This window comes from Elaeis guineensis, chromosome 1 (genome assembly GCF_000442705.2).
Source record: "Elaeis guineensis isolate ETL-2024a chromosome 1, EG11, whole genome shotgun sequence".
Lineage (NCBI taxonomy): Eukaryota > Viridiplantae > Streptophyta > Magnoliopsida > Arecales > Arecaceae > Elaeis > Elaeis guineensis.
The window spans coordinates 30,943,500-30,957,048 of NC_025993.2; the positions used below are offsets into that span (position 1 = coordinate 30,943,500).

The window sequence follows — 13,549 nt, forward strand, 5'->3', positions numbered from 1 at the left end:
TGACAAAATATATATATGAGTTGTAGGTCTTTGATGTACATGCAAAATAAATACTATTTGAAGGGTTCATATATGCAAGTCCTGGGGCTTTTGCTATGCATTATGCATGCGGGAGAATTTGGAAAGACATGGGACCAAACATTCTATTCCTTAACCTCTATTTTGACTTCTTTTGTCTTTGCATTACCATACGAGTTCAAACAACTAACCAAATCTTAACTAATCTTTCTTAACATTCACATTAAAGAAGAGATCCAATAACCTTTTCATCTTTTTTTTTTCTTTTTTTGAGTACTACTATTAATATGGCCTCTCATAAATAAATATAGCTAGCTAGTTTGGCATCCAATTCAGCTCCACCTGTTCTTCCATGTATCCTCCCCCGTTCTTTGCTCACTTCCCCACAATCCTACCCACCTCCCAACTTAGCCACTCTCATCATCAACCTCCCAATCCATTTTGTAACATTCCCCTACACCTCCTCCAAACTACCTCCTATGGCTCCTCCTCTCCTCCTTCGCCCTTAACAAGCACTCGCTCCCCACCAGGTCAAGGCAGGCAGGATGGCCTCCTCCTCCCTTCTTTGCTGCCTCCATGGCCTCCGGTCCTTGTCCTCCTTCATCTTACTCCTTGTTCTTCTTTTCCAACATTATGCCATTATCGAGGTTGCCACCATCCGCATCGACATCATTCGACGCCCCTCCATGACCCCAACGGTCCCTGCCTTTCGAGAGGCCCCTGCCTTCCGCAATGGTGATGATTGCCCCTCGTCACCATCTACAGGGCTTGTCAATGTTGCCATGACTCTAGATGCCAACTACCTACGTGGAACTATGGCTGCTGTCCTCTCTATCTTGCAGCATACCTCCTGCCCAGAGAGCGTCGTCTTCCACTTCCTCGCAGCTCGGCCCGAGCTCGACATTCTGGCGAGCATCCGTTCCACCTTCCCCTACCTTGACTTCCGTGTCTACCGCTTTGATAGCAACCGAGTGCGTGGTCGCATCTCTCGATCCATTCGCCATGCCCTTGACCAGCCACTCAACTATGCTCGTATCTACCTCGCCGAGATCCTCCCTCCTGAAGTCACCCGCATTATTTACCTTGATTCTGATGTCATTGTTGTTGATGACATTCGTCAATTGTGGGATGTGGATCTTGGCAACCATGTCGTGGCTGCACCCGAATATTGCCATGCCAACTTCACCAAATACTTCACCCATGCCTTTTGGTCGGACTCGGAGCTTGCAAAAACCTTCATTGGTCGGCAGCCTTGCTACTTCAATACTGGGGTGATGGTGATGGATGTAGAGAAATGGAGAGAAGGAAGTTACACCAAGATGATGGAGGATTGGATGGAAGTACAGAAGCAAAAGAGAATATACCACCTTGGCTCTTTGCCACCATTCTTGTTGGTCCTTGCTGGCAACATCAAAGCTGTCGACCACCGTTGGAACCAGCATGGATTGGGTGGAGACAACATTGAGGGGAAGTGTCGAAACCTGCATCCAGGTCCCATTAGTCTCCTTCATTGGAGTGGCAAGGGGAAGCCATGGCTCCGACTGGACTCAAGAAAGCCTTGCACTGTGGATTATCTTTGGGCCCCTTATGATCTATACAGGTCTTCATCACCCACATTAGAAGAATGACCAGGAGATATGGAAGAGAGGAGATAAAGTAAAAGTAGAAAAAAATTGGGCAGAAGGGGAGAGCAAGAAATTTTCTTTTTTTTTTTTTTCCCATTAACTTTTGAGAAAGAAAAGTTAAAATGGAAGAGAGAAAGAAGAGAGACATTTAATGCAGGAGAAGATATATGCTATCAACCCATGTTTGGCAAATGAAACTTGCAGAAGCACTGGGAGAAGTTATTCCACTTTGTCGATCAAGGAGTTGATGGAAGAGGGCTTTTACTAGGAAGTGAATAAGGGAGGAGAGAGAGAGGGAGAGAGGCTACTCCTAAGTAAGCCCACAAGATTGTCTTCAAGAACAAGCTGATTATGAGGGATGATAGCTTTGGTTTTTCCTCTTCTTCGTATGTATCTGTTTTTGTTCTTTGGCTAGATTTTGGTTGCGGTTTTTTTGGCTTTTAAGTCAACAATATAAGAAGGACAACCAAAACTATTGCCAATAGTTTGTGTGCATGATAAATAACTAATGAGTGTTGTGATGTGTAAAAGTAATTAGAAAGAGTAGAGTGTTCATAATTAAACTGACATAGAATTCTTATGCGCACAATTATGAAAACCTAATTGTTGATTTCTACATGGATGAGTATGATAGGAGTCTATATATACTCATGTTTTGAATTTTTCTTGTTCATTAAATGGTGAATGAACTCAAACATTTGAGTTTGGTCTATCCATGAGTACAACTTGGTTTATTTCTAATTCTCCATGTTGCAATATCTTTCATTTGGCGGATGTTTTATCCTCAATTCTTATAAGGTTTTTCCTAAGGGTGGTGTAAATGATTCTTCAGTGATTTCTATGGAATGATTGATGGTGCACCTATTGTTATTGTAAGGGGAGAGTACAAAGGGGGAAAAAGAAAAAAACACATTATCAGAGATAGTCTACATTAATAAGCCTTTGCCTTTTTTGATAATTTCTCCTCTTTTGGTTTTTGTACTCTATAAATGAAGCTCTTCGTAGAACTACCCTTGGCATCTTCATATCAATAGATCTCATGAATGGGATTGCAACCATAATTACATACTTTACACTAGATAGATATGCCTATTCATGAATCATATGAGAGAGATATATATCATAATATTAAACCAAACTTCGAGTGTTGCTCCATCTTTGTGGCTTTATGTCATTGCAAAATTAGGGTTACACTAGTTAGGTTGTGGATGCATGTACGGTGCTGAATTCTCACAAACTTAGAAATATGGGTCCTTAATATGTAAATGCAAAAATACAACCAAGGCTTGTGCAACTATCTACTTCAAATGGATAGCTAAGAGTTCTAATGTTCTTCTAGATATGCTTTAGTATTTTAACCATTGAAATAAGCAAAACTAAACAAAAGTGAAGCTTAATTAAGAGTATGCTACAAGTAGCAAATTCATGCTATTTAAGGCTTCATCGGCTTTTCGTCAAATGATCCCTGGATTCATCAAGTTTGTCTAAAAACAACCAAAGTGCAATAAAAAAAATATATTAATATGTAAAATTAAGTGCAAGAGATCCTATTTTTTGGTTTCTTGGGCCCATGTTAATGGGATTTTGTGACACTATCAGAAACTAGAATTTTTCTTTAGAAGAATATTAGAACTAGAAAATAAACCACAAGGGACTAAAACAAGGCAACTGGGTTTGAATTTCTGTCTTCTATTTCTTCTCTTTTTCAGTTTTTTAAAAAAGTGAGGGCTTAAAATTCATTCATGATTCAGTTTAGGTCATTAGCATAGCCCAAGAGCATATTCTTCATTGTTTTGTGCGATATATTTCTCATATATCCATTTGAGTAGTTAATCTAATGGTTGATTGCTAGCATTATAGGAGAATAGCATTGTTAGAAATTCTCATAAGGTGAGCTTTCATTGATTATAGACTGATTTTTTATTTTAATTTATTACAAAAATATGGATTAAGTTATCATCTGAATGAATGGTTAAGAGATCCATGATTACCTGTGATCATATTATTATTTTGGCCCCTATTATTTTAGTCATGTGAAATAGCAGATGTCGGTATAGGCCTGACTCGATTAATAGGCTTTGTGATGGATGGATCTATTAGTATTACTAACTGAACTAAGTCGCCACTCCACTTCTATATATATCCGTTTGTAGAAAAATCTTAGGACATCAAGATCTCTATGTTCTTAGGATGGAACTATCCCATTGAGAAGACATGTATAAGATAGAGACGGAGAGGAAGATTCATCCATCATTGTTGATTTCTTTCTCCACAGGATACTGGTATAGCGATCATTAATGGCCACTCAGAAATTTCAAGATATGATTGATTATTATTATTATTATACTTTCAAAATTTATTATTGAATAAGTTTTATGTTCTAATCTTCTATATGAGATTCATAAATTTTTTCAACAATTGACATCAGAGCCTGAATTTTTGTAGAAGGTTAGAATCAAATAAAGAATCAATTTTTTTTTACCAGAAAGAATCAAAGTTTCGGGATTCAATCAAAAAAATAAAAAAATAAAAAAATAAAGAAATAAGGGAAGAAGAGGGATCGATCCCCCTGTGGCCATCCTCTCTTCTCTTCTTCCCGCCAGTGTGACAGGACCATGGTTCGATGGCGATCGAGATGAGTCGGTGGTGATGGGCCGGTGATCCCCACTCGGATCCAAAGATCCAAATAGAAAAAAAGGGCCAGTCAATTTTTGCCGCCGTGCCTTTCTCCTCTTTCCACGGTCTGACTGTAGGTGACCGTTCGGCAAGTAGCATCTTTTCGGGCAGTTAGGCAGTGAAATGAAGGTTCTTCTCTTCCTCCTGTCAAAGATCGAACAAAAAAAATTGGGCCTTAGGGATCCGCCGGCTTTCATCCCTACAAGTGGTGGGCGGTGGAGTGAAGCCGGTCACTGGTGGAGATGGTTGGAGAGGGGCCGACGTTCTACCTATTGAGGCTTCCCACCAATCGCCAGACCCGAACAAAGAGAAGGGGAGTGCCATTTCGAACACCCCTTCCCACCACCCAATCGTGAGAAGGAAAAAGGCCTTAATGGGTTTTGGGTTTCAACTTGAGATCCAAACCCAATTTCCTAATTTAGTTTTATGAAAATTTAGATTTTAGTCTTTATAGAATCAGTATTTAAATCAGTGCTTAGAAAAATTATATTTTAGTCCCTATAATAAAATTTTTATATAAAGACCCTATATTATTATTTAGTCCTTGGAAAGGTTATTTCTGATAAAAGTCCTCAAAAAATTAATTTTAGTCCCCAAGATGAGAGTTTCTTATGTATTGAACTATTTCTATTACAATTTAGTCCCTATTCTTAAGTTTATTCCATAAGATTAATTTGAAAATTATCTTATGCTCCCTGCAATACAATTTAATTGCATTATAGCCCTTAAATTTGCTAAAATAAATTTTATACTCTCACATTTAGTTTGAGTAATGATATATTTTTATATTAATCCTTAATTTAAAGGGTTGTGGCTTTCAATTGATGGTGACCACCAAAGTGGCCCATTCATTGAAATTTGCGGGATTGGATTAGACATGTTAAATTTTGATAAATTACTTGGTATTGGTGCATTAAGTTGAATAAATGGATTCATGGGCATACAGATTAATCTTTAATTTGCAGATTTATGGATTTTATTAAATGGTGCCACCAAAGTGGCCTATTTACTGACATTTGTAAGATTCTTCTATATGACATTTTAGAGGGATTGAGATGCATTGCGAAATTATTGGATACAATCATGTATTGTATGTTATAATTTTGAAGTGGAATATTTTGTGATTAGTGAGCGTGTATGGTCTAGAGATTTATTTTACCAGAGTAGATGGACCTCCAAAAATAGATGATATCTTGCTAAGTTGATTCCACTAGATGTTGGAGAGATATCTTCTGTGAGTCACTTTTTTTTCAAAAATAATTTATGGTATTATAGTAAGAACTCTTACTGAAATAATACTTATAAAAATTTTTAAGTATATATATTACTCATATTTATCCATTGATTAACAGTATAAAGGTTAATTTGAAGGAATAACTAGGGCAACATGTATGCTAGAACAACAAAATTTTTTATACAAGTAGCAAAAATGATTTATTCTAACATGCATCTTTTAGATCTCATCTTATGAGATCATTCCTATTATATTCTTAAGACCTATAAGCAGCAAATAAAATTATCAAATATAAGCATAAAGATCTCATTTTCACCTTTGCATGGGTAGATATACACCACAATTTGATGATCGTGGATTTGAGATTGCTTGAAAAGTCGTATATATGTCTGACCTCTATAGATATGCATAGGAAAGCTCTAGGATGCTTCCTCATAAACTTGATCCTTCTTCTCCAAGATGGATCAACAAGCTTTGATCTAAATTTGGATCTCCTCTTGATCTTCTTCCTTCACGTAGAAACTCAGGATTCAACCCTTGAAGCCTGAAGAGCAACACCCAACTCCTTGGGTGTGGAAGAAGGTAAGACGCCCAACCCTTGGGCACAAGAACTCTAGGGAGAGAGGGAGGATGTGGAAGAGAAGAGAGAGGGGGCTTAGAAGAGGCTACGGGGCATGGAACTTGAGATGCCTTGACCCCTTGGTGAGGGGGTCTTTAGATAGGCATGAATCCTAAGGCTTTTGGGCTTTGATCCTATCAAAGTCCAGTTGCACTGGAACTTCTCTTTTGACTATATCCTTGCATCTATTGGACTCTAAACCAAATCCAATTTGGACTTGAGTCCCTTTCACCCAATCAAAGTGGGGCGTGGCCCCTCTCATCCTTATCCACATGGGTGGCACCAACTTGGCCACAACTAGGATCAAATCCAAGTCCTACAAGGAGATCCAATTTTAATTGGTTACTTAATTAGATCTTTATCCAATAAGGATTCCAAATCCAATTTAGAGTTTGTGTTTCCAACTCTTGATGCTCACTAGCTTGCTTTGACGTGATCAAGTCCTTATCCAATAAGGAACATAAATCCAAGTCATATGAGGAATTAGATTTAACCATGTGCTAGTCTAGTATTCCTAAATCTAATAAGATTTCATCAAATCCTATCTCAATTGAGATTTTATGAGCCCAATTGAATCATCTTAGATCAATTTTCTTTATGTGTAACCCCATAGATTCAATTTTATCTGATAGTGAGATATGTTGTGATCTTCATCAATAATATCATTAAAACTCCTTCCAACTTAGTCAATTGAAAATTATTGATCATCAAATAATTCTCATTGATCCCACAATCCACCAGTGACACCTAGCAATATATAGTGACAATCCAGCAGAATTGAATAATGAACCTCTACGTGCAAGTACCATGTGATTTAATCTTTCTATTGTGAGTCCCGATATGATGAAGGTCATGGATAACTCTTTAAACTCCACATCAATCATATGTAAAATTCAATCGACTCGAGTTCACAAGTGAAATCTTATAAAAAGTTCTTTCATTATTCACTCTGCCATGGTCATGGACTTCTGAACTCAATTTTATGAATTACATAGGACTTTTCCTTGTCTATCAAGATCTCTAGATTCTATCTAGATGCAACATATTCTTACATTGAACCTACTGCAGCCAACATACACTGTAAGGGCCCATATGGTTAGAGATCAAGTATTTGTACAGTCAAACTACAGCAACCTCACTGTCAGTAACTAAGACACCATAGGTCAAAGGGCTAGTCATACCATTGTAGCATTGAGTATGTCACTGATGAGTGGGTAGATATTGAAGTGACACTCATATGGTCACGCTCGGTACTATTATTTTCTAACAATCACCTGCACTTTCGTTCTAGTATCTCAATATTATAGACTCGAGACTTATCTATCCTAAGAAAAATGATCTGTGCACCAATCTCACCGGATCAATCATCGTCTTCGTGATGATCCATCAAATCTAAAGTTTTTAGAAATTAATCACCATGACATATGTTTTAAATTTTTAACTTTTAAGAATATATATCATCATCTTATTAATTCTTTGAACAATTCATGAACACATAACACAACATGAATAGAAATAAATTCAATTTTATTAATTTAAAAAATTTAATTATAAAATTATGTCACTAAAAAATTTATATGTGTCAGCCAACAATTGACTTCTAGAACATACATCTAACAATCTTCCACTTATACTAAAATCAATTGGCCACTAACCTAAGCCCCATCTTCTCAAGGTGAACTTCGATCTTCTGCTAGCTTAGCAACTTTGTTAGTGGGTTTGCCATATTATTTGTGGAGTCAACTCTCTGCACCTCGATGAACTTCTTCTCAAGGTATTCGTGAATGAGGTGAAATCGTCGCTCTATGTGCTTGATCTTCTGATGAGACTTTGATTCCTTAGCGAGGGCTATGACACCATTGTTGTTGTAGCAGAGAGGTATGGTATCTGATGTCATTACTTCTAACTCCACAATAAATTTTTTGAACCAAAAAACTTTCTTAGCAGCCTCAAAAGTGGCGATGTACTCTACCTTCATGGTGGAATCTGCAATGATCGATTTTTTAGAACTCTTCTAATTTACCGCACCACCATTACAAAGGAATACATATCCTGATATACTCTTTCTATCATCGATATCAAACATAAAGTCTGAATCTATGTATCCCTATACCTGTAACTCTTCTCCTCCAAAGATCAAGAACATATCTGTAGTCCTTCTCAAGTATCTAAGGATATTCTTCATAGCTATCTAGTGCTCATCGTCTAGATTCGATTGATATTTGCTCGTGACACTCACAGTAAGAGATATATTTGATCGAGTACATAGCATCACGTACATAAGGCTCCCTATAGTAGAAGCATAAGAGATTTTGCTCATACGCTCAATCTTCTCAGGTGTGTTGGGGCACATCTTCTTGGAGAGATTGAAGGGAAAGAAATCTGTTTCTTTGGAAGAATGGGGCAGATAGCCAGGGTGCATCTAAAATTTTTTTATAACAACTTAATAAAGATTAGATCTTTATCTAATACGTAGTAGAATAGGGATCAAATCTTTAAAGATTCTGAATCCAAAGCCTTGCATAGGTTTGAATCTACAAATCCTCTACTTTGCGTGCATGTCAAACTTTACAAAAAAGTAGGATGAAGCCTCGGATTGAAGTACCTTCATAAGACAACAAGGGAGGGGAGAGAACCTCTGATGTGATGCCTCACACCAGCAAGAAGGGATGCCCAAAGTGCCTCCATGCCTTAGAGAAGATAGGATGGCCAAAAGAGAACACGCCAAGCGTGACGCCTACTCCTCCTTCATGCCTCTTCTCTCTCTCTTGCTCACCTTAGCACATAATCTAATTGTTATGTTATGATAGTTAGAGGTTCTCCCTATTTATAGATAAATTTTCATGATCCATAAGACTAAGATTCCTAATTCAAATAGACTTTGAATTAATCCATAACTTATCAAAGAAGGAGTCTTAAAGAAGAAAGGATTGTCGCCTAACTAGGCACCCTCATGCACCCTCGCCTACACCCAAGTATGGGGTGGCACCATGCAGCACCCCACCACCTCTTGATTGGCCATGAGGAGAGAGAGTCTCAGTAAAAGTGGACTCTAAGAATCTAATCCAAATATGGATCAATTCGAATCTAATTCGAAATTGATTCGAACCAATTTTGAATAGGCTGTCAATTTCAAACTGTTTAGAAAATAGACCAAGTCTAATTTAGATTTATGAACCCAAATAAGGCTAATTAGATCTGATCTAAAATTAATTAATATTTAAATCTAATCTCTCATAGACTCCTTGGATCAAAGATCAAATTTTGTCCATTTCTGAAATTGAATCTGAACCTCATGTCTAGTGCTAGCTACACATAGTCAATTGTTCAATCCTATATGATCCATAACTTAATTCTCAATCAAGTTAAATCTACAAGTCATGTACTTTTAAATTGAACATATAGACTTAGATCAATTCTATCCTACATCGCTCGACTTTATGCATGACTCCATAGGTTCGAACACTAAGTCGGTAGCACAGAAACTATTTTCTGTACTGATCAAAGTTACCATCTAGCAATGATTTTTAATGTCCGGATATATCAAATATTTACAAGATAATATTCAAGAACCTATGCATATGGTTATCGCATAATTCATCTCTTTGATCCTGAATGCTCTAGGACGGTCTAGGGTTAAACTGTCATCCCTGAAGGATCATCCACATTGTATTCCAACCATTCAAATCCATTACGTAGATTATCCTGATCAAGATTTACTAAATTAAACTACAATGATACATCAGCTCCTATAATCCAGAGGGATCAATTTCATTTTGATCCACATACACGTTGGAAAATGTGTCCTAAAATCAATTATATGATGATTGAATTTTTTTTGTATATGAATTATTGATTGATAAATAAAAGTTATTTTGATATTATTCATCACAAAGTTGCATCTTCCTTATAGAACTCATGTGTTGTGATGAAGTCCTTAGAACTATATTAGTGATCGATACAGAGAAGATTTATCATATAGCTCTAAAATATATTCATGACCAAATGATACGTCATTACGGAATGATGACATTCATCGAGTGGAGGTCATTGTGTGCCATATAGGTTGGTTGTCCTCTTAACCAAGGAGTGTGGTGACACTGGTATATCATACAGATGAGATGTAGGAGTACATCATCATCGAACAGGTGACTCACCTGCTGAATGTTCTGCTATCAAGAGCTGCTCGTGAAGTGTATTGGTGTAAGTGTCTCTTAGACCTAAGATCACCATAGTGACTTGCAAGCAACTCACTGTGCTTTGGTGCCGGACTATTTAGATTTCTAACGCAGTGATGGAAGGCTATTGAGTACCGTCAAATACTTACGAAGTCTGTGTATGGATCAAGATGGGATTGACCCCTCTGGATTATAGGAGCTAATGTATCATTGTATTTCAATTTAGTAAAGTCTTGATCAGAATAATCCATGAAATAAATTTGAAAGGTTGAAATACAATGTGGATGAAATACTCCGGATTGATAGTTAACCCAAGATTATCCTAGAGCATTCAGGGTCAAAGGGGTGAATTATGCGGTAACCACATGCATAGGTTCTGAAATATTTCATTACGATAATTTGACTTATCCAAACATCAAAAATCATTGCTAGATGGCAGCTTCAATTAGTACAAAAATTAGTTCTTGTGCTACTGGTTTAGTATTTGAACCTATAGAGTTACGCATACAAATCAGACAAAGTAGAAAAATATTGACCTATGTTTATATGTCCAATTTGAAAGTACTTGACTTGATTGAATATATAAACTAACTTGATTGAGAATTAAGTTATGGGGCAAATAGGATTGAAGAGTTGATTATATCTAGCTAGTACTATATATGAGATTCAAGTTCAATTTCGAAGATGAACTGCTCTTGATTTATGATCCAAGAAGCCTATGAAAGATTGAATTAAAGTGCTAATTAATTTTAAATTAGATCTAAATTAATTATACTTAATTAAATTCAAAATTTTATGTAAGACTTGATCCAAAAGTCTTAAACAATTTAGGATTGACAGTCTTTCGAAATTATTTCGAATCAGCTTCGAATTGGATTTGATTTGAATCATTTTTGGATGAGATCCTTGGAGTCCTATTTCTATTGGGACTCTCTCACTCTTTGGCTGTCTAGCATCTAGTATGGTGCTGGTTGTGGATCGTCCCACATGGGTGTGGGCGTGGGTGCATAGTAGGCGCCAATCCTTTCTCATGTAGGAGTCCTCCTTTGATAAGTTGTGGATTGATTCAAAGCTTATTTGAATTAAGAGTCCTATACTTATTGAATCATAAAAATTATCTATAAATAGAGAGGGTCTCTATCTATGGATGCAAAAAAAAATAGAGAGAGCATAGAAATCAGATTGAGAGAAAGAGAGAAAGAGAGAGAGAGGCGTGAGCTTATGGGCATCCCATCCTTGGCATGTTACTCCACCTTGCCGCCCCCTTCTCCTCTTTGGCATCGGCCCCTCTTTGGGTGTCCCCTTACTGGTATGAGGCGTCACACCTGGTGTCTCTCTTTTCTCCCTTAGTGGCCTTGCGAAGGTGCATCAATCTAAAGATTTATCCCACTTTCCTGCGTTGCTTGGCATGCGCGTGAAGTAGAGGGCCTATAGTTCCAGGCCTACGTGAAGGTTGAATCTAGATTTCAGATATTTGATCCCTATTCCACTGCAATTCAGATAAAGATTTGATCTTTATTTAGTTGAATATATAGAAAAATTTTTAGAAGCAACTCTGATTATCTGCGAGAAATAGGTTTCTTTCCTTTCAATTGGTATCAAAATCAAGCTTTGATACATAGATGCATAATTGAATTTTTTTGAATTATTTACATATTGTATGTAATTAAAATTTTTTATTAGATATTAAATCTGATTTAAATTTATTTAAATAAAATTTATGATCTGATTTTGATTAGATTATAACAATCTAATCAATGGTTGGTTAAGATTTGTTATAAGTTTGTTATAATAGATTTTATTATTGCAGAATTTTATTGAAATAACAATCTGATTTAAAATTTATTTTAATAAAATTTTAATATTATTATTTCAGTTATGAAGTTAGACTTATTTTAAATCTAAATTGAATATATTTTAACAGATTTTCATAACTGATTTCTAAAAAATCAGTACTATATCAAAACAGATTTAACCAAAAATTTAATCCTTATGTGTTCATATTTGTATTTAATTAATTTTTTATATGATATTAGATCTGAAATTAATATTTTATAATCAGTATAAGATATGTTTCAGATCTGATATAATATATGTGATGTTGGGAAATGTGTCCCAAAAAGTCAATCGTTAAGCTGTTGACGGTTGAGCAACCAAGTATTGTAATTGATTTGTTAATAAATAAAATATATTTGGCATTTTCATCATAAGCTTTCATCTTCTAATGAACTCCGTTGTTATGATGAAGTCCTTAGGACTATTTAAGTTCGATAAAGAGAGGATTTATCGATTAGTCCTTAAAACTGTTCACGACCAAATGATAAGCTGTTAATAAGGACGACAGCTTCTATCGAGCATAGGTCGCTGTAGGTCATATGGGTTGGTTGTCCTCTTAACCAAGGAGTGTGGAGACACTGGTATGGCATACAGGTGAGATGTAAGGGTACATCATCATTGAACGTGACCAACTCCAGAGTATTCTGCTGTCGAGAATGTCTCTGATGGGATATAGGTATAAGTGTCCCTTAGACCTGAGATCGCCTTAGTGACTTGCAAGCAACTCACTGTGCTTTGGTACTGGACTAACTGAATTTTTAATTCAGGGATGGAAGGCTTCTGGGCACAGTCAAGTACTTGCAAAGTTAGAGTGTGATCGAGATGGGATTGACCACTCCAAGAGTTGGAGAAGAATGAGTCGCTGTATTTCAATTTAGCAAAATCTTGACCAGGATAATCCATCAGATGGATTTGATATTTTAAAATACAATGTGGACAACCTAATCAGAGTTGACAGTTGAACTCTGGGGTATCATATGATCATTTTGGTCAAGGGGATGAATTATATGAAAACTATATCCGCATGGGTTCTAAGGATGTTGTTCTACACATTCGACCTATCCGATCGTCGGATACCATTGCTAGATGGTCACTTCGATTGGTACAAAAATTTATTCCTGTGCTACCAGCTTAGGTTCGGACCTATGAGGTCACACACATTAGAGTTCATGATCCGATCGGATGGTTGATCAACGATTAAGAATCGTTCTAGGATTAAATGATCAATACGATTGACATTTAACCCAGGCAAGTATTGCAGGAGGATCGATTAGCAATTTGATTACTAATTGGCTTAATTTGATTAGCCAATGGGCTGAGATTAAGTCTAATTAAATATAATTTAATTAGATTTATTTTGAGT

At 36.5% G+C, this 13,549-nt stretch overlaps 1 protein-coding gene across 1 annotated transcript; it reads left to right on the forward strand.

Annotated features, from left to right (window-relative positions):
- Positions 1–482: 482 nt before the first annotated feature.
- On the forward strand, positions 483–2,206 carry LOC105033936 (probable galacturonosyltransferase-like 4). Its single transcript, XM_029261450.2, has one exon. The coding sequence runs from the start codon at positions 564–566 to the stop codon at positions 1,644–1,646; it is 1,083 nt and encodes a 360-aa protein (XP_029117283.1). The 5' UTR covers positions 483–563; the 3' UTR covers positions 1,647–2,206.
- Positions 2,207–13,549: the final 11,343 nt, after the last annotated feature.